This window comes from Haliotis rufescens, unplaced genomic scaffold, assembly GCF_023055435.1.
Source record: "Haliotis rufescens isolate VD_foot unplaced genomic scaffold, xgHalRufe1.0.p SCAF_7, whole genome shotgun sequence".
Lineage (NCBI taxonomy): Eukaryota > Metazoa > Mollusca > Gastropoda > Lepetellida > Haliotidae > Haliotis > Haliotis rufescens.
The window spans coordinates 15,315,420-15,337,635 of NW_025964361.1; the positions used below are offsets into that span (position 1 = coordinate 15,315,420).

Genomic DNA, 22,216 nt, shown 5'->3' on the forward strand with positions numbered 1-22,216 from the left:
AATACAGCGTGGGGTATAACATCTGACTTTGCAGGAAGCTGGTTGCTGATTGGACAATGCTGATAGTGGACGTGGAATCGTCCTGTGGAACCAAACATATGTTTTCACCAACAGCACCAGTGACATTGGAGAGGCAGCAGCTGTTGAGGTATGATGGCTACAAGCTTAGTACTGTTCTTATTACCTGTGTTGTTCCACAGTTACAAGGCTTGTCCTAGCATACGGTTTGTAAAAAATGAAAGCTTGACAGGCATGACCTCGGATGCAGGCCTGATTGCGATAGAAACTTCACAACTACGAGCAGAGTGTCCCGTGAAATGCGTGAGGAAAACGGGATGCAAGTCTGTTTTCTATGACCAGACATCAGGAATATGTCGTCTACATTCCAAGTACTTCCAACAATCCGATAGCGGACTAATAACTAATGCCGGATTCAGTTATTATGAACGTATGTATATAATATTTGTATTTATGTTTTGTATCACGTCACAGTCTGTAATATTTCATCTTAATCACCTGAATATAATCGAGTCTGGACACGCTATTGATACTTGTAAGAGGCGATTATATTGGGCAGTCTGACGCGGGTTTTGGCTCGGTATTTGTCAGCTGGAGTCCTGTGCTTGAAGGTACTGGGTCCAGAAGCACTTTGACCATACCTTTGCCCCGACGGGTGGTAGAATGGGCCCGGTTTCTATTAATCTGCCGGTCAAAAGCACTGTACGAAAATTGTACTTATCTTGATTTTGGTACATGATATATATATATATAGATTGATATATCTTGGAACACAATGAAGAACGGATCGAGGTATGCAGTCATGGGCATGATGGCCATGAGGTGCTTGATACCCGTGTTTGGGTGTATCGTAACAGAATCGTTGCATACCATTATCAGAGAGCATAACAACATTTGCTCCACTGAGGATTGTAACAACTGAATGGATTTTTTGCACCCCAACCCCATCCCACCCCCACCCTTCTCTGTGGAACTTCCCATCACCCGCTTCTCTGTGGAACTTCCCATCACCTTTGTCTCTGTGGAACTATCCGTCACCCGCTCTTCCGTGGAGCTACCCGTCACCTTCTTCTCTGTGGAACTTCCCATCACCCGCTTCTCTGTGGAACTACCCATCACCTTCTTTTCCATTTAACTACCCATGACCCGCTTCTCCTGGAACTTCCCATCACCTTTGTCTCTGTGGAACTACCTGCCACCCGCTCTTCCGTGGAGCTACCCATCACCTTCTTCTCTGTGGAACTTCCCATCACCCGCTTCTCTGTGGAACTACCCATCACCTTTGTCTCTGTGGAACTATCCGTCACCCGCTCTTCCGTGGAGCTACCCGTCACCTTCTTCTCTGTGGAACTTCCCATCACCCGCTTCTCTGTGGAACTACCCATCACCTTCTTTTCCATTTAACTACCCATGACCCGCTTCTCCTGGAACTTCCCATCACCTTTGTCTCTGTGGAACTACCTGCCACCCGCTCTTCCGTGGAGCTACCCATCACCTTCTTCTCTGTGGAACTTCCCATCACCCGCTTCTCTGTGGAACTACCCATCACCTTCTTCTCCATGGAACTACCCATCACCAGCTTCTCCTGGAACTTCCCATCACCTTCGTCTCTGTGGAACCGCCCGTCACGCGCTTCTCCGTGCAACTGCCATCTTCTCTGTGGAACTACCCGCTCTTCTGTGGAGCTACCCGTCACCTTCTTCTCCGTGGAACTGCCCATCACCCGCTTCTCCGTGGATCTACCCGTCACCTTCGTCTCCGTGGAACTTTCCATCACCCGCTTCTCCGTGGAACTTCCCATAACCTTCTCCTCCATGGAACTACCCGTCACCTTCTTCTCCGTGGAACTTTCCATCACCCGCTTCTCCGTGAAACTTCCCATAACCTTCTCCTCCATGGAACTACCCGTCACCTTCTTCTCCGTGGAACTTCCCATCACCCGCTTCTCCGTGGAACTTCCCATAACCTTCTTCTCCATGGAACTACCCGTCACCTTCTTCTCCGTGGAACTTCCCATCACCTGCTTCTCCGTTGAACTTCCCGTAATCTTCTTCTCTGTTGAACTACCCGTCACATTCTTCTCCGTGGAACTTTCCATCACCCGCTTCTCCGTGGAACTTCCCATAAACTTCTCCTTCTTCTCTGTGGAACTACCCGTCACATTCTTCTCCGTGGAATTCCCATCACCCGCTTCTCCGTATAACTTCCTGTAACCATCTTCTCTGTGGAACTACCCGTCACCTTCTTCTCTGTGGAACTTCCCATTACCCGTTTCTCTGTGACATTTCCCGTCACGTGGAACTTCCCATCACCCTCTTCTCCGAGGAGTTTCCCATTACCCGCTTCTCCGTCGAACTTCCCATCACCCGCTTCTCTGTGGAACTACCCATCACCTTCTTCTCTACGGAACTACCCATCACCCGCTTCTCCTTGAACTTCCCATCACCTTCGTCTCTGTGGAACTACCCGTCACCCGCTCTTCCGTGGAGCTACCCGTCAGCATCTTCTCTGTGGAACCGCCCGTCACCCTCTTCTCTGTGCAACTACCCGTCACCCGCTTCTCCCTGCAACTGCCCTTTTTCTCTGTGGAGCTACCCGTCACCCGCTCTTCTGTGGAGCTACCCGTCACCTTCTTCTCCGTTGAACTACACACAAAACACAAAACTCGAGTGTAAAAGCACACATGTTAAATGTTAAAGTCAATACTTATATATCAGTTAATACCTCATGTATTACGGACTGCAATTAGTAGAATTCGTACTGATGTGTCTTTGATGCATTTTGTTCCAGTTTTGTGCCCTGGCATTGAACCCGTTCCTATCGTTCCAAAGGGAACCGTCCAACTGTTCGTCGAGGGGACCTTGGCAACACTGAGGGTGGTCTGTGTTGACCGTCATAGGTTCTCCGGATCAGGAACTGCAACGTGCTTTGAAGACGTCGACTGGCCTGCAAGGGGCAGCTGTGAAGAAAACCAATGGTTCGACATGGTAAGAATAATTTGTTTCTAAATTGTGTTTTTTAACCTGTAAATACTTGCAAGTACAAATAAGAAAAAGGCAAGTTTGATTGAGACGTACTTAACGATGTTAATTTAATGTCAAACGTATTAAATGCAATGTTATATAAAATTTGGAAAAAATAGTCTATTGCCGAGACAGCTTGAATACAACCATTTGTTGTCAGCTTTCACCAACAGAAGCATACATCTATCACTGTGATCACATAACCTTTAACCATCAAATACCCCCGTTTATCTAGTGTTACTGTATTTTCGACATATCTAACACCTCTGGATTTGTGAAACTGAAATTGTACGTATGTGATCCCAGCAATGATTGTGTTGTTGAAGATGTGAATTAAATCCCATTGCTCACAATTTTTGTATGTATCATTATGAATATGAGTGAGTGAGTTGGGTTTAACGCCACTTTTAACAGTATTCCAGTTATATCACGGCGTGTCAGCTTAATGTGGGAGGAAAGCCCGAAGTAATGCAGGTCTCAGGCGTTTACCACTTCGGTGAAACCCACGAGCACGGGTATGGTGCTGACAAACCTAGAAACATAATCGGGGCGAACCAGGATTCTAACCCAAAATCATAGGTTTCTGGCGTGCCCAAAGGACGCAACTCTGAACAGCGAATCGCGGCGTCTAAGACGACTGGGACACCCGTGTCCCCTGTCAATATCAAGTTACATTTTGGTATGTACAAGGATATGTTACACACGTCAGTCTTTGCTGTTTATGTAGTCTTATGACAGACAGCCTTTAGCATGTACAAGACATAAACATTTGATTACCCTGCTTTACCTGCCTATGACCTATCTGATTCTGAAAATCCCGATGATTTACAGAGCCTTGTGGTTCTATTTGATTGCAGACTTTGATCGGAAAACAATAGAAACACAATTTAAAATACTCTTTAGGAGATCTCGATTCAGAATTGTCGGTCTTCGTAACTATAACAGAACAGGAAAGGGTTTGCTTTAAAATGGATCTACCCTTTATTAACCTACTCACATGTTTTTCATTTCTAAAAATGAGTAAAAAGAGTCCTGTAAAAGAAAATGAAAACTATGCGCACTTGTGAAAAGTACTTGATCTAGACTACCAGTTGTCGGACTTTCATTTTTGTGGAAGGCTCGGTGGCTGTGTGGGTTAGATCGCTGACTTTATGTGCTGGCGATTAGGTGCCTCACCCTGGCAGGTGTGGGTTCGAATCACGGACGGGACTCAACCCCAAAAAGTACTAGAATCTGTACTTTACTAAGAAAGTGTTATCCCAAATATAACATTAGTTACATTTGACCACTTTCTAAATGGCATTGTGTATTTATTTTGAGTAGTTTGTTTAGATCCTCAGGTTGGACTTTTTGTTCCGCCAAGTGGTATATATTTATGATGTTTAATTTTCGGTTATATAATGTGATTTTAATGCCGTTGGCTTCTAGGTTTGGCGTGTCTATTTTTATTTCTTCGTAATTTATATCTTCCCTGATAAATATGATTAGTCCTCCTGCGGCTCTTCTTGTTTTTGGTTTAGCTCTGTCAGTTCTAACTGAGTTGTAGTTAGGTAGTGTGAATTTGGATTTTTTTGAGAATTTGGTTTCCTGGATACAAGCAATGTGAGGGCCTTTATTTAGTTTAAATTTAGTTTTTAGTTCATGGCCGTGGGAGGTGAGTCCGTTGGCGTTCCACTGAAAAATATTTAGTCCTTCCATTATTGGGTTCGGGTGATTGGTGATTGGTGATTTAGTTTTTAGGTTTTTATTTTATTCGATGACTTCTTTTAGATGGAGGTTAAAGAGGAAGAAGGGAAGATGGGTTAATTTTAGATTGAAAGCTACTTTGTGGAAGGATTTCATGCTAGCTTTTGGTGAGTTTTGACTATGCATGTGTACTAGGAGTAAGGTGAGGTTATTTAGGTTTTGGGTGTTAGCTGGTTGGGGAGTTTTGCGGTTTAGTTTTTTCTTCCTTTTGGGGGCTGAGAGGGAAGTTTGGTTTGTTTTAGTTGGAGTAGTGTTTGTTGTTTCCTCAGTAGTGGAGGAAATCTTCGTCATCGGTTAGATTAGGTTTAGCTGTTTGAGTTTCCATAGGGGAGGCATGTGATGTGGAGGGTTGTGTAGGTGTTTGCGGGATGGGTGTAGCTGTGGATTTCTTAGTGTTTGTGTTTTGTTGTTGTGCTTGCTTGTGGGGGAGTGTTGTTGCCATGTGGGCTGTAGGGTGCTTGGATGAGGGTCGTGTTGTGGCGGTCGTTTTGTGGTTTGTTTTGCATGCGGGGGTTGATGTTTTGGCTATGTGAGATGTTGGAGGGTTCGTGGTTGGTTGAGTGGCTGCTTGTGTGTGTGAGGTGGGTGCGCTTTCTCGGTAGGGGCCCCAGACAGAGCTGTCGGTTGTGGGTGTGGTGTTTGTTTGTGGGATGGTGTTTGGGTGTGGTGTAGGGAGGAGTGGTTTGTATGCGGGTGTAGCAAATTTTCGTGTTTGGATTTTGGCCGTGTCTATGTATATGTGTTTGTTGGCCTGCTGGGTGAGTGTGTGTCTGTGTGGGCATTGGTTTGAAAGTGAAGTGTGTTGGATGGATTTGCAGTGGATGCACCAGGGTGTGCATGTGCCTGGGCAGTCTGTTTGTGCGCATTTTTTTACATTTAGTTTTAGGGTATGTGCATTGGGAGGCAGTGTGATTGTATTTGAGGCACTAGACCCAGATCAAAGCGGTTTCACTCCTGGCCGCTCAACCCTAGATAACCTCGCCCGACTAGAGCAAGATATTAAGAGAGGGCAACTAAATAAACAATATACCACAGGCATCTTCTTAGACGTCTCTAAAGCTTTCGACATGGTATGGCACTACGGGCTAATACAAAAACTTTAAAAAATAGGACTCAAAGGTCAGATTATAAACTACATCCAGGACTTCCTAAACAATCGTAAAATAACCGTGGGTATAGACCAAACACTATCGGACCAATGTCCCCTAGAAAATGGCACTCCCCAGGGCAGTATCCTCAGCCCCATACTCTTCAATATAATGATAAACGATCTATTCGATGGCCTATCCCCTAAACTAAACACATCAAAATTCGCGGATGATCCGCAATAAAAGCATTAAAATGGCCCAAAATTTACTCCAAAAATCTCTAAATAAAATACAACAATGGGCTGACAAATGGGGCTTCTCCCTTAACTCAGAAAAAACAGCAGGAATAGTATTCAAACTCCCCAGTTAGAGCCAGTTAGGCATCTTAGGGTGTTTAGGTCTTTACTGCATTTAGTTGTTAGGTTTTGGATGTGAGCATCCCAGGTGAGATGTTCATCGAAAATAAGTCCTAAGAATTTGGTTTGTTTTTGAAATTTGATTGTTTGGTTGTTTAGCTGGCTTCTGATAGAGACGATGTTTAGTTTAGGTAGTCGTTAGGTATAAAGATTGTTTAGTAACTTTAGAAGTTCTAGGACAGTTATTAACACGTGTCGTGTCAGCCCTATGGCATTCGCGATTGTCCACTTCCAGAAAACATCCTGTGTTGGTTTAACATGAATTAGTAAAGGTTAATTAGGGATGTCCAACACGTTAATTAATGTCAAAACACTGTCATTTCCTGCCCAGGATATCACACCCCTACACGCTAAGGTCGGTGTGAAACATTCTCATCAAAGAAAACACACAGTCAAGACTGTAGATTCCCGTCGTCTAGCTACAAATCCTGTGATGTATTAAAGGTTGATGAATTTTGAACTGAACTGTCCGAAAGTTTATATCTAAAATTTTGGAATTGGATACAGTGGTAAAGTCTTATATCAATACGTAGACTCATAAATATTGGTTTTATGTTTTAACGGAGGCATGATGTTTTCTTATGAAATATCGTGTATTAGTGTAATTTGCATGCTTTACCATTCATTGTACCGTTCTAAACCATGTGCATGTTGTAATATCAGTCAATCGGATGGGAAAACAGCCCAATCCTCGCTCTATAAAGGGGTATGTCAATCATTTTGCAAGTTGAAATGACCCCTGATACTTTATGAATACTTTATGACAGTTTATGGCGTCAAAATCAATGCTGATTATTCATAAATTTAATGCTTCGTACTATAGGCCTGTGGCCTCTTCAGTGCTGAATAAAGATTGAAAATACATCAGTCAATCAAAGATGAAGGTAACTTTATACATCAGAGTTCTTGAGAATTAGTTCATGTTTTGTTCTTAGACTTACATTTCAACCATCGATTGTGTTCACATGTAGACTCAAACTGGTATATTAAAAAAATGTATACAGACAACAAAAACTGTATTAGAAACAACAAACTCTGTAAACTTTTAAGCATAGTTTTTGTATAGCATTTCAAAAGCCTGGTTTGTTTGCATTAAACTCAAAACAAAGGAATCTGTAATTAAAATGTGTAAGGTGAAAAAGCTTTTACATAAAAGAGCAAAATACGTGGGGGAGAGTAAATATATAATAATTCTATATAACTTTTCTTGAATGGAGCACATTTGAAAAAAAAGATAATCCAAGCATATTCGATATTCCGTGTTTAAAGAATTTATATCAGTCATATATTTCTAACTTAGATCACCCGTATGTAACCCAGGTAAAAAATGCATAACGGGGAACATTGTAATGTTGGTACAGTTTATCGTGTCTTCGTGCTTTAGCATTACACATTTTCATATTCCTCTAGGTTTTAATGTTTATTTGTTTATGTATTTTTTATTTATTTTTTTCTCTCCTTTTTTTTGTCTGGGTTATATATTTATCTAAATATACATTTAGTTACTTGTGTGTGTGTGGCTTTTTGTTTTTTATTTTTATTGATTTTGCGGGGTTTTTTTCTTTTCGGGTGTGGGAGGAGAGGGGGGGGGGGGGCTTTTCCTTTCGTTTTTTATAATTATATTTTTTTAAAGTTGTATATAACGTATGAATCCCTTCTCAGATTCACCGCCAGCCCGATTGTAACAATTACATGATCACTTTGCTTTGTCGATGCCGGTTGATGTTGTTCAATACAGGCTGATAGTGGGTGTTTTTGAATCTATTCTACATGCTAATCATTTCGGGAAGATGATACACATTTCTCTATATTTTGGGTTACTTTGCTTATATAATTTCCGATTATCATTCTTAGTTTTACTTGTTCTCTTCTGCTGCGGTGATATCCATCCGAATCCAGGACCTTTGCATAGTCCAGATTTAAAGATTATACATCTAAACGTACACAGTCTTAAAGACAAAGTAGATTTTATCAGTGCTGAATTAGATAGACTAAGTTATGATGTTGTATGTTTAACAGAAACCTGCTTGCACCATGATATTCTAGCCACTGATATTACACTGATACCATTTTCATATCGTAGCCTGTATTAAGGAATATATTTTAGATCTAAAATCAGAGTATTAACGGACAGGATGGGCTGGAGGCGCGCGTCGATATATTGACAGTTTTTACGTAGATAGTGTTAAAACCGAATGTTTGCGAGGATTAATAAGATTTCTGAATTCTGTTACAACAGTAACCGTACATGTATTTGTTACATTAAGTCATTTCATTCAAATTTGTTTGGTATGATTATGTCTTATAATTATTTTAGGATGGAAGGTACAGTTACCAAATAAAATATGCTGAAATATCAATTCATTTTGACCATATTTCATAATCTATTTTTTAAAGTAACCCTCCTTACATTAAAGATAACAATTTAAAGAATATAGTACTTAAAGATATTGCAACAAACCGAATAATCAGGGGGGAGACTTTATACTGAGGGGGGCGCGAAACATATCCGTCCGGGGGAGATTTTATTTCAGAACAGATTCTCCGGGGGAGAATCTGTACCGGTATAAAATCTCCGGGGGGGAGAATTTGTACGGGGGAGAGTTTATACCGGGACACCGGCAATAGTGTTCCTTAGTCTTTGATTCTTACTTTGCCTCGACGGGTGGTAGGATGGACCCGATACTGTCCATGGTGCATAATATATGTGATTTATTTTAATGTTTATTTTGGTCTTGGCCATGTACGACTTGTCAGAATTCACAAATTAGTGATGACATAAATTGCCTAGAGTCTGGATTCGCATCCTGGATATCCGGTGCAATTTAACATTGTCCTTGTTGACACTCCATGGTGGGCGGAGACCAGGGTTGCTGAATAATTTGCTTTCACCATGGGTCATAATTATTCTGGTTCAAAGCGTTGACATTTAGAATTAAGCTCATCTGATGTGGCGTTCACAAACTTTGATTCTTGGGCTCGAATCCTCGTGATTAAGCTGAAGATCATTTACGCATCAAACGGAATCCCTTTGCCATTTCTAAAGCTATTCGTGGGTATTGTGGAGACGTGAAAAATGTGACTTGCCTTTGTTCTGCTTCTTTTCTTGTAAAGTATTTGAAGAAACAATAATCACCCTATCTCTTATTAATCAGTCAATTTGCCAATGTTGAGGTTGTTGTTTCTGAACACAAGATACCAAACCATCCAGATGCACTGTCCGTGACAGGATCCGTTTTTGTCCGACTTTTTAAAACAAGAAATAGTTGCAGGAGTGTCTTCTGTGAAATGTTTCACCAGAAATAAGGATGATATCACTATTGCACACATACGTATTCACCTTTGCGCGTTCTTCCACCCCACCGTCAATTAAAGATGGTTATGTCAACATCGGAGTGGAGGTGTACGTCGCCAATCCAGGTCAATGCTTTAGATGTCAAAGGTTTTGTCTTGACTCAAAGAACTGTGATCGCTTCGTGGTTTGTCAACGCTGTGGCGACCACCATGAGCATACTGATTGGCTTATCAAATGTGCCAACTGTGACGGCCAACATATGGCCTCCTCCACAATCCCCCCTCTTAGGCAAAATGAAATGAAAATATTGAAACTAAAGTGTAAGAAAAATATTACAACTGTCACCATTCATTTCTACTCTGGGTGATGAAGCTCAACTATTTTAGTCGGGCAGGACATCATCCATGGTGCTGTTCATCTTAATACAAATCTCCAAGCTGTTGCTACCCGCCTTACCTTACACTTGCATAAATGTACTTTGTGCTCTCCACCTGTTCTTCACCAGTCTGATTTTCAGAATCTAGGCGATCAGCTCCCAAAGCCCTGCATCTTCATGGGCTATTTAAATGGGCATAAACCTCAGTAGGGAAGTACAAATACAAACAATAAGGGGGAAGTTATTGAAGATTGTATTTCTGATAATAATGTGTGTGTTTCATGACGATTCAAACACTTATTTACATCCAGTCACAGGAACCTATTCTGCGCTCGATCTGTCGCTCACAGATTCATTTTTTACAATGAGTTTGAATGGTCTGTACATGATAAATTCTGTGGGAGTGATCACTTATCTACTGTCCTAACAGCTGTAAAGCCGAATCATGACCCACCTTCATCTCGGTGGAATTTTACAAACGCTTATTGGTCCCAGTATGAATTAATTTATTATGTGTTGCAAAATTGAAGCCTGACAATTTCAGAAATGTACGAGATCCAGTCCAGTTATTTTCGAATCAAAGCAATGCTATTGATGACCAAATACTAATTCCTCTGCAAATTCTTATATTCGTAAACTATGGTTTACTAAAGAATGCAAACAATCAAGAAAGTGTAGGAAGATTGCGGGACAATATTTCCGCAAACATCCTACAGTTCATAACTTTAATAATGTTAACATTACTGGTGCCAAGGCACAACGTGCTTATAAACAAAATCAGCGTCCATTTTAGAGGAACTATGTCTCCAAAATTAATTCACGCACACCTGTGTCCAAGGTGTGGAACATGGTTCAAAAGATAAAAAACAAAGGTTCAAAATCTTAAGAAAGGTGACAAATTCCTTACTGATAAATCTGAAATTACAAAATTTAATAAACTTGACCTTACCAAACATTCTTTATCGTCAAATTATGTTGTGATGGGTACTGTTTCGGATTTTGCAAACGGGGAAAATAGGTGGGTGACATGACTGAAATATTCATGCTTGCCACCATGTTTAGGTTCATGAAAGATATCCGATATTCAAACAAAACATTTGTGAAACACATCCTGATCATGAGACACTTTTGGGTTTGAATCTCATTACGAGAAAGTAGACAAAACGAAATATGGATCACAACTTCTTTATTTTACTGTGATGATGATTCTGTAGTTATCTTTATCTTTATCTTTTAACGGCCATTTCCAGCCTAGCCGATTTCATGGACGGGGTCAGTGAAAATAAGTCCTGTTAAAACAAAAGATAATTTAGGTGATAAAAAATGAATATAGTGAACATAATAGCATAAGGGAATCTGATTTTTGAAAATTTTGAATTTTGATACTGTTTTAATATAAGTGAGTGAATTTTATCAGGGCATTGCTGGTTGTGAAGTTTAAGGGGAGGAAGGGTTTGTTGCGGCTAGTGTGGCTACCAGGTCCGCTTTGTGGTTGCCTGGCATCTTGGTGTGGACAGGTATCTATAGGTTTGTTATCTCCATGTTTACTGATTTATTATTGATGCTGTCAGGCCGTGTTTTGGAATATTACTTTTGGATTTGTTGTATCGATCTTAATGAGTCTGAAATTATTACGAAATTGTTTTGATTTGATACTTTGGGATGCTGTAGAGGAAGTATTGCCTTTAGTTCTGCTGTATTTTGGATTAAGAGTAATTTGTATGATGGTAGTTGATGACAACTGATGTAGATTATGTTACATGGATGACCATGCCGGTTTTATTGTTTGTTTTGGGATGCATCAGTGTATATGTGGGTGTGATCTGGCCAGTTTTCATTTATATATACTCATAAGCAAAAGAAACGCAAGTGGTTTTAAGCAAATAGGTAACAAAGACGGAACCAAAAATTGATACGAGTTTCAGCATGTAGTGAAGCCTGATGGTGTTGTCAATATCTTTGGTTGCATTTTGGAAGCCCCGAGTAAAAACGCAACATAAAAAACGAATCGCCAAAACGCACCATTTCAATGAATATGTGGGTATCATGCACCCATTTCTCGCGAAATCGAAAATGCACCCACTGTCACGAACTGGAGAGGGTATAAAACTGTGGCCGATTCTTGGACCTACCAGTCCTTGGTCAACAATGCCACGCCTAACTTAAATTCAGAGAAACCAGGCTTTCGGACGTTTTGAAGCTGGAGAGTCTGTCCAAGATGTTGCCCGTCATTTCAACGTTAACATAACCACAATTTACCGTCTCCTGCATCGATACAATGCTTACACAGACCACAGATGACCTTCCTCGGAGCGGTCGTCCTAGGGTCACCACACCTCGACAAGATCGGCAGTTTACCCGTCAACACCAGCGACATCCGTTCCACATACATCCACATAATAGACACATTAGCCGGGACACTGTGATCGACGTCTCCGTTCCAACAACCTCAGATGTCGCCGACCATCACGTCGTCCTGTTCTCCAACCACGGCATCGACAAGCACGACTTCAGTGGGCACAGGGTCATCACAATTGGCGTCATCGTGAGTGGAGGCGTGTCATCTTCTCTGATGAAAGTCGCTTTTGTGTCTCCCATGCAGACGGAAGAGTCAGAATTTGGCGGCGTCGAGGTGATCGTTTCGCTGACAGAAACGTTGTGGAAAGGGATCCATTGGGTGGTCCTAGCACCATGATATGGGCAGGGATTGGACTTAATGCGAGACTTGGACCCATGTGCTTTCTGAATGTTGGTCAAGGTCGGGGACACGGCGTCACTGCTCAGCGGTATATCGACAAAATGATCCGACCCCACGTTATTCCATTTTTTGCACAACATCAACAACACATTTTCCAGCAGGACAACGCTCGTCCCCATGTTGCCAGAGCTACCATGGCCTTTCTGCAACAACACAACATCCGTGTTTTACCGTGGCCAGCCCTCAGCCCTGATCTGAAACCCATCGAACAGTTGTGGGAGGAGGTTCAAAGGCGTCTGCACAATGTGCGCCCAGTTCCTACAACTGCTGATGAACTATACACAGTTGCTCTGGATGTGTGCAGGAGGATCCCTAGGGCCTTCACAAATCGTCTGATCCACTCAATGTACAGGAGATGTGTGGCAGTGATCAATGCTAATGGTGGTCAGACCAGGTATTGACTGACATTCTGGGTATTGACCCGAAACTGTAAGCCCTTAACATTTGAAAAAAACAATTATATCATCTGCCTTTTAATCCATTAAACTGTCTTCAGTCAATTTTTTGTCAATCTTGCCCTATTAGTATTTCTTGTCTTTACTGTTGAAAATAGATAAAATGTATACTGCATACTGGACTTGCGTTTCTTTTTCGTGTGAGTATAGTTAAGGGATAATGTCTTTATGGGGTGTAGTTGAAATGATGTGTGTAGTGATATGTCTGTTTGTGGAAGGGGTGTGTCATTATATATTTATTGGGGAGGGGTTTGTCATCATGTATTTATTGGGGAGTGGTGCATGTGGCATGTTGTCCAGTTTGTGATTTTTATTAACTAATGTAGATGGGCTAGGTTAGGGGGCTTGTATAGCGTTGTGTTTTTGGTATTTTTTTGTGTGATTACTTTGTAGATTGAGTTTTGTTGTTCCCCAGCCCAAGAGTTTGGTCAAGAGGGGGGAGCTAAACCTGAAAATAATAGTAGATTGGCGGACTTAAAGTATTCGAAAGATTTAAAGTAGAGATGTTGTTTCTTTGCACTTCTGTTAATCATGGCATGCTGTTGAACTGTCACTGTTCGATTGCCGCAGATGCCAGGCAATCATAAACCCTGCACTTTAATACCGTTCATAGTGCTGCTGCACGTGCAGTGCGTGCAGCTCCATGACCCTTTTGTTAATGCACTGGGTGCGTTTTTCCGAATCGTTTGCATGTCCTTGTTTGTGATAATGTTTATCCGGGAAATTTGTCACTGACACTATAACACATGGGGTTGACCAGCGAATTTGGTGGGGTAGGGGGTGGGGATTTGTTTTATGGTGGTGCGTGTTGGGTAGTAAGGGGGTGTTTTGTGGTTTTGCTTGTGAGTTTGTGTTGTTGGTGGTTGAGAGGTGTAGAAAAGTTGTTTGCGGTTGGGTCTGTGTTGTTGTTTGTTATTTTTTGTATGTTTTGGGGATTTTTGTGTGTTTGTTTTGTTTTGTTTTGTTAGTGGGAGGGGGTGGGGGGTGGCTATGGAGCTTGCTGTAGAATTTAGTGTTTCGGATGTTTAGGATTCCTCAGGTATTTCATGTAGGGTATGACTGTTGCTGGTTTGGGGAGACGAGCTTGTGTTATATGTTTGTTTATTCTGAGGATGTTTCTGTTTGATGGGGCGCCGCAGTTTACTCAATACGAGGCCAATGTGCATTCGGAAATTTCTTGTCTTTGTGATTTACATTTTTGGCATATGGGCGGGTTTTTTAATTCTGTGGTGTTGTTTTGCTATGAGTGACAGGTGTTGCATTGTGTTGTGTTTTTTTAATGGGATGTATTATATTAGTTAGGGCGTCGAATGTTACGTGGGGTGGGGGAATGAGTGTTTAAAATGTTAGAAATGATATATGTTGTTTGTTTTCCATTTGTGGATTGTTTTTTGTTCATGTGTTTGAAGTCTACTTTTTTTGTTTGGAATGGATGTTTGTTTGATATATGTATGTATTCTTGTATGTCCTGTATGTGTATTACACAGTAAGTGGCCACGGTTATTCACGTACTTGTATTCAATTAGTGCTTCTTTAGGCAGAGGGCAAATTTATTGATAGAGAATGTTTCATTGAATTTGTATTGATAGTTTAATCGACATCATTTGGCGAGGTATTGATGGGGCGTTGGGCTGAGTTGGCTTGGGTTAGTGGATTGTTTGGATTGTTTGGATTGTGATCAATGATTATGATAACGATGAATTACTGAATGAATGTTGTTAGGAGAGTCTTATTTCCCTTACTATAGTCGTCATTCAGGTTGAGCGTGGCCACTCTGAATGCCAGTAGTGGTTCCACGGCATGAATCAAGTCCCTTGGTAAAGTTTGTTGATGTCACGAGGCATTGTTGGAACTGCTTTAAAGGCCTACGTCCCCTATAAATAGTGGACATCTCCCAAAGATGGCAGTGGCAATCTTGACTTCAAGCCGTTGAAATGGTACATCACTTGGACTGCTCTTTTGAAAATATTGATGGTTGAAAGGCACATCTATGCTAACTTTTCGCTTCTTTTTTCCAGGGATTTCAGAGAGTAAATCAGCCTACAAGTAGAATTTTCAAAACAGCAATCATGAATAGATATATTGGAAAGTAATTTGAAACTTTCTGACGTTCGACGAGTCCATCTATGAAAGTTGGGAGGGGTGAAGGATGTAGCCAAGGACTGTAAACACAGCCGTGTCTTGGAGGGGAATGTAGACAGGTGGCTATCTGGGGCTATTGCCGCTGGCAACACAAGTGTTTCAATATGAGATTATATGATAAATGAGTGAGTGAGTGAGTGAGCTTTTAGCAATATTCCAGCAATATCACGGCGGGGGACCCCAGAAATGGGCATCACACATTGTACCCATGTCGGGAATCGAACCCGGGTCTTCGGCGTGACGAGCGAACGCTATGATAAATGAAAGAGATATCTGTAAAGAAACAAAACACATGTCTATTCTAAGAAAATACTTTAAATTAGTAAGTATATGTCCAAGTTATCCACAACATATAACCAGAAAATGTTCTCCTCTGAGACACGACAGGATGACGCACGACAGGTGGCATCGGAGGGACATAATGCCATTCTGTGTTATACAGAAAACAAGACTATGGATGCCTAAGACTGACAGCGAAGAGTATGTTTGACATCAGTGGGAGAATGTGTAGAACATTATTCTTTGCAAAGATTGAATGATTGAATGATTGATGATTAGTATACATTTTGTTCTTTTATGTTCATTTCTCTTAAAAAAGACATTTTTTAATAATATTTTTATTCCGTAATCTTGTCTCACATTAATATACAGAATACATGCAAGATAGTTATAAAAATGAAGAAATGAAAAGAATGTAACAGAAGTTAAATAGATTCAACATTCAAATACTGGAATTCTAATGCAGATTTGCTATAGTAAAAGAAAAAACATACACAAAGTTTATTGTTAGAGTGCAATGTATATATTTTGTAGTTATTGACAATATACAATTATTTGAATGTTTTTTTCAACAAGCGCACTAACAGATACATACACAGAGAGTGATACACATACAAACACGAGCACGCATACATTCGCGCTCTCTCTCTCCCTCTCTCACACACACACACACACACACACACACACACACACACACACCATTGTACAGTAAGCTAAATTATAACTAATTAAGTGTTTACTTCTAAAATATGGATTTTTTTTATAATTTGGGGGGGGGGGGGGGGGGGGGGGGTTGACAAATCAGTTTTGATGCCTTTATCAACAGAGTGTCTCATTTTGTTGCTATAAATCCTAGCTGTCCCTGGGAATTCGACCGACTCTATATTATAGCAGTACAAGCACAAATTTGGTACAGGCCGCCAATCTTTCAGTAAGTACATGTACAACTCCAAAAGCAGCACCAAACATAGATGTTATCCATTTTATTACGTATACATTATTTGGTTTTGGTTTCCAGACTACACCAGTCATAAGATATTTCCCAGTCCCTGTGAGTGTTGGAACCAAGGCCATTCTTGTGGGTCGTGCTGGGACACCATCGTAAGTATGCATTTACTGCATGCCACTTTGTGAAATGTCAACATAGTCTTCTTGGCTTACAACGAAAAGTAGGAAATAACAATGTCATAAAAACTGAATAAACAGCTACAATAAATCGAATTTCTGTTTCAAGCAAACATTGTTGTCAATTATATATTTTGTTGCTTATTGACAATCGTCATTTGTAGAACATCAATACCCTTTAATTAGGGAGTGATATATCAGTATCCTTGAAAAGAAAGTTCAAACACATTTGCACATCAAAACTTGGTAATATGTATTTGTAGCTTGAGAAAGTCGTTATCAATATAAAGATTTGCTCATCTTTGTACTAACAACTGTATGATAATGTTGAACCTCTTTTGCGAGGGTATTATCCATAACTACAAAACTGAACATTATGTCAATGTATATATTTCTTTCGTCATATTCATGTTTTATTTCAGGTTCTATCTAAATATAAAACCATCTCGTAATGTCACGATGTCACTGCATGCAAATCAGATTGACGGAACGATTTTAAGGAAAAAGAAACATCTTGGCTCATGGGGTCATTTCATAACCGAAACAACTAATGCTCTGATGCCACCTGGATCTGTCTTCACCCTTACTGTAGAGTTTACAAGCGAAAGTGAACTAAAGGTGAGTCATTAAGTGTGAAGTTGTTCCTCCATCAAGTACTAAACTATTATTGTCTGATGGTAATGAAGTATGTTCTTGCTAAAAGTTCAAAATGCTAACAATATTGGCAAACTTATGTAATGAGTTGACTGGAAGTACGGACCTGCTAAACACACACTCTCTGATATTCTTTTGAAATAAATGCCACATGCAGCATGCGCTGTGTTGACACATCGTTATAACACGAGATTTTGATTTTTAACAAATGTTTCTCAAGATCGCAGGATATATACACATGTTTATATAAAATCTAAACTGGCTAATATATTGGGTTTTAATGGAACGTGTATACATTATTTGGTGGGAAACATTTCAACTGGATTCTAATACCTCACAATACTATTATTCGTTTAAGGGAACAGTAACTGGAAACTCATTTTACAACTTCACGTATCCAGTTCTAGTCGGTCTGGAATCAATTGCTCTCTTTCAAGTTAAAGACAACATTAGCATCTCCGAGATACGTTTTGAATGGCCTTAAAGGGATGCTGTGTGTCTGATTACGGGAGCGGCCCACTACTTGGATCTGCCTGAGATGTCGGCAATTTCTGAAACGTGAATTTGAATTCATAATAAAACGCTTAAGAAGGTGCTTCATGGATTGTTTAGTTTTCTTAATTTAACCGAGCAGTGCTCCAAATGGAATCACAGAGAGCCTTCACACAAACTACGCTTTCGTAGTATAGGGAATGGGGGACTGGTTCAATACCCCTTCTGGATCAATTCCAGACCCTGAAAATGCCCCATGTAAACCTGGGATTTGTCCAAAAGGGGGTTAAAGCAGTCCGAACCCCCATTCCCTATACCACTGCTAATGATTTGCGTTGTTTCTGACCCTCCCGTTTTGTATGTTGGACTAGTAATATTTTATTATTCAGTATGGGACTTCAGTATGGGATAAATTTAAAAACTATTTTCCTGCCGATGACTGTCAGGAACAAATGTTGTCATTGTAATATGTATCACTGTCAAAGCACAATGTATGCCCCAGTTCCATACATGTACCAGACACCAGAAGCATGTGCGTGTTTTACGTCACTGTATTTAAGTGGAACAATATTTAGGGGACACAGTTGGCACAGTCATCTAAGGCGTTCAAATTGGCGTTAGAACTCATCACAAAACAACCATTTCACTTCATCTTCTGCTTATTTGTAATAACAACCAATTGAAATTGTTGCATAGTGTTTATTCGAAACAAACAGTCATAACAACGTGCCTCCGTGGCCTAGTGGTACAACGTTCGCCCGGAGAGCGGAAGGTCCGGGGTTCGATCGCAGGCCGCGTCATACCAAAGGACGCTAAAAGACGCTGCAAGAACAGGTCGGCTCGGAGTGTGTATACTGTGTATGAGTTGCGATTTAATGTTAAACTGCGACATGGCATCTCAGTTGGCTAGCACCATGAAACTGGAATAGTAACAAGTACAAGCAGCCACACATGCACACACGTCCATGCGCGGCATATGATTGAATGTAATGGTCTAAGAAAGTATGATTGTAACCCACGTGTTGACTACACATGGAGGCGACAAACAACGGAGTTGGGGCTCCATATGATAATGTTTCTTTGATAAAAGAGATTACTCACTCGGTACCACGAGTATTATGTTCATGTGAAGTATTTCCGTGGTAGTAAACATATAGGATTACGTGTTCCTTTACTTTTCTACATAAGTGTATTATGGTTATGTATATACATTTTGTTCATGGATGTAGTATTCGAGCACTAATGACATGTGATGTGAAAACATCTTCAAACTATAATGAAATGAGTATGTTTTGTAAATACACGAAATAAAAATGTGAAATTGATTTCATATGTGTTGTCTTGACACCTTCGCAAAATGCCATGCGTACTAAATATATATATAAATAAGTAAATAAATATAAGTAAATAAGTGGAGTAAGATTGAACACAGTTTTAATTGGTTAGCGCTTTCAACTCGTACTACGTACGGGTCTCATCAGGCCATAACTGAATAACGGACACCCCTCATAACATCTAGGAGAACGATGATGTCACAATACCAAGGTGACAATGGACAAATAACTTACGCCTTTTTATTACTTGCCCGTGAAGAGATCACCCGTTTAATAAACATACAGCTGTATTACACATTGTGTAATACCAAAACGCGTGCTTATGTACTCTCGGAACACGTTTCACGAAAAATATTGAAAGCTCTCAACATCCCTTGGCTTATTCAACGACATTGCGTGTGGAGATGATAGATCACTGAGAGGAGTTTAAGCACACTCGATGACCCCAGCAACCTTATTGCTAGGCTGACGCCCCATGGCATTGTTTCGCCGAAGGATCTTGCAACAAAATTCCACAAATTACGTCATCGGGTATTGTGACGTGATTGTAAACTTTGAGGTGCAAGGCCCCGTTCCACAAGGCGATCGTACTGTAGCGCAACGACAGTCGTTGGTCTAAGTTAAAGCATGTGAGTTGCGATAACCTTTAACGTTACGATAATTTTGTGGAACGGACGCCTGAATTCTAAAGGTGGACCGTTGTATGGTATTAAATTCATACGTTTCAACTTTTGACGTGTTTGAAGTATTATTCTGTTAAACTCAATTGTATTATGCCGTGGATCGTGTAGGTGTCAGCCTATTCACACTCGACAGTATAATTCTAAAAACGTTTTAAATGGCAAGTAATAAATAAAATACTAAACTCGCTCCCGTGTAAAACCAATTTTATGAAACTCGTGAATAGTTGTGGTATCTGACTCGCTTTCGCTCGTCAGATACCACAACTATTCACTCGTTTCATAAAATTGGTTTTACACGGGAGCTTGTTTAGTATTCTATATACATTTAACTTAGGCGCGTATTTATGAATGTAATGTTGCTCTTTTTGAAACAATGTAGGTTCATGATCAAAATTTAGCTTATATAGCCGGAAAACTTCAATCTTACTCCACTTATTTAATTATAACTATATTGTGCCTGAGATTTAGAACTCTACTGTGTGAACTCTAATTATATATATATATATATATATATATATATATATATATATATAGCTTCTCAACGGCTCTTCGGGTGTAATGAATCTTTACGAAGATTGTGACTTGCACCATCAGTTCGCGTACTTAATTTAGTTGAACGATTGACCAGCCTTTGCAAGGGTGGTATCACCGTTTACCGAACAAATAGTATCAAACTATATTTGGATAGTGATCATAAACACATGCTTGCAGTGGGAATCGTGCAACGGATTCTTTGATTATGGAAAGGGTTCTGGCTTTTCTTTAAGTACAGCGAAACCCTGATATGTAGACATGAAGAGACCTGGAAATAATCTCAATGTCAACTCGTTGTTAACAGTAGTGTCGGGTGTACTGTGTAATGTGTCTCTGGGGAACAAGGAAATATATCCAGATAACAGGTGTTTTCTGCTTAAGAGGTTTTACTTTGCGAGAATTCACTGTATATAGCTACGGAGTCTTTCTGTACATCAAAAAGAAAATTAATTGGCACGTTTCATCACAATTGTAAGGAGATGGTTCTGTGAAAATGCTCGTTTAGCATGGTGTATTGACAGACCTGGAATCTGAGAACTTGGAGACGGATCCATTGGTCAGACGAAAGTCGCTTTCTGCTCCACGTCACTGAAGGAAGAACGAGCGTTTGGAGGCGTGTCCAGGTCTGTCAATACACCATGCTAAACGAGCAGCTTTGTGGTGATCTCTCAACAAGGGACGCTTTATGACTCGTCCAGCCCTCAGTCCTGCTGCTTTCAGTCGGTTCCTGGCGGTTCTGGTGCTGAAATGATGAATGGGCAACCACAGCTGTTTCTGACGAGTACTTGTTGAAAAGGGTCCTCGGCGTGTGAGAAGAAGAAGGTCCCTGTCTTCGCGATGTGTCGTCACAGAAGGTCTTCCGGATCTCGGACGGCCCTTTACATCACCGGTATGAGCATGTTTCTCGGCTAAACGGCTTACGACAGTGTGGTGATACCCTAAATCCCGACCAATGGCATTACAAGACATTCCTGCGTTATGCATGCCGATTTTTTGCCATCGCCTTCGTACCATGGTCACACAATGTCATGGAATAACTGTTTCAAACCGAGCTTAAGAAAGCAATTTTAACGTTTGGATATACTGCTTTTAGAGATACCTGAGAGTAGCATGCTGCACGGGCATACCATGCATGGCACGTGAACTTTCGTCACGCATGACGGATTACATCATCTCGAGAAAACATAATTCTTCCCGTAATTATATATATTTCATGACTGTTACAAATATTGGGACCAAACAATAATGAAATATATATTAGGGTGTGCTTAACTTTTTCTTTGTGTATATATTATGAATTTACCTCTCTTATAAACAAATTAATGGATATTCATAAGACATCACGCTTATAGAAAACATCAAACAAACATTTATAAAACATGATACTTGCCATCCGAAAACACACTCGTGTGATAGCCTGTATACCTTATTGGTAATATTTGGTGACGCCAGTGTGGAACCCAGTTGGCAAAACCCTTGACCAGCTGCTTCACCTGGCCCAGTCTAAATCCATGGAGCCTATGTGTACATGCTGGCGGGGTTTTAACTAGAAATGATACCAGGTGGGGGTGAGCGTACCCTGCCCCACAGGTGGCACCCATCACAAACACATGCAAAGCAATTGTTCAGCTGAAAACATCAAGGGGACATATGGTAACAGTTTAAACCGGGAATTGCATCGAACAATATTTTTGTCATTGATGCGTCAGATTTGGAAATGTCCTACACATTTCTACCATAAACGTTTTGAAAGCTTTAATGAGTCCTAGAAAATTGTAACATTGATCAAACATGTTTT

At 40.6% G+C, this 22,216-nt stretch overlaps 1 protein-coding gene across 1 annotated transcript; it reads left to right on the top strand.

Annotated features, from left to right (window-relative positions):
• The first annotated feature begins 125 nt into the window (after window positions 1-125).
• Window positions 126-19,166, top strand: LOC124115005. The gene is made up of 5 exons (XM_046475779.2): window positions 126-448; window positions 2,809-3,005; window positions 16,615-16,697; window positions 17,144-17,339; window positions 17,734-19,166. The coding sequence occupies exons 1-5, from the start codon at window positions 151-153 to the stop codon at window positions 17,857-17,859; spliced, it is 900 nt and encodes a 299-aa protein (XP_046331735.1). The 5' UTR covers window positions 126-150; the 3' UTR covers window positions 17,860-19,166.
• Window positions 19,167-22,216: the final 3,050 nt, after the last annotated feature.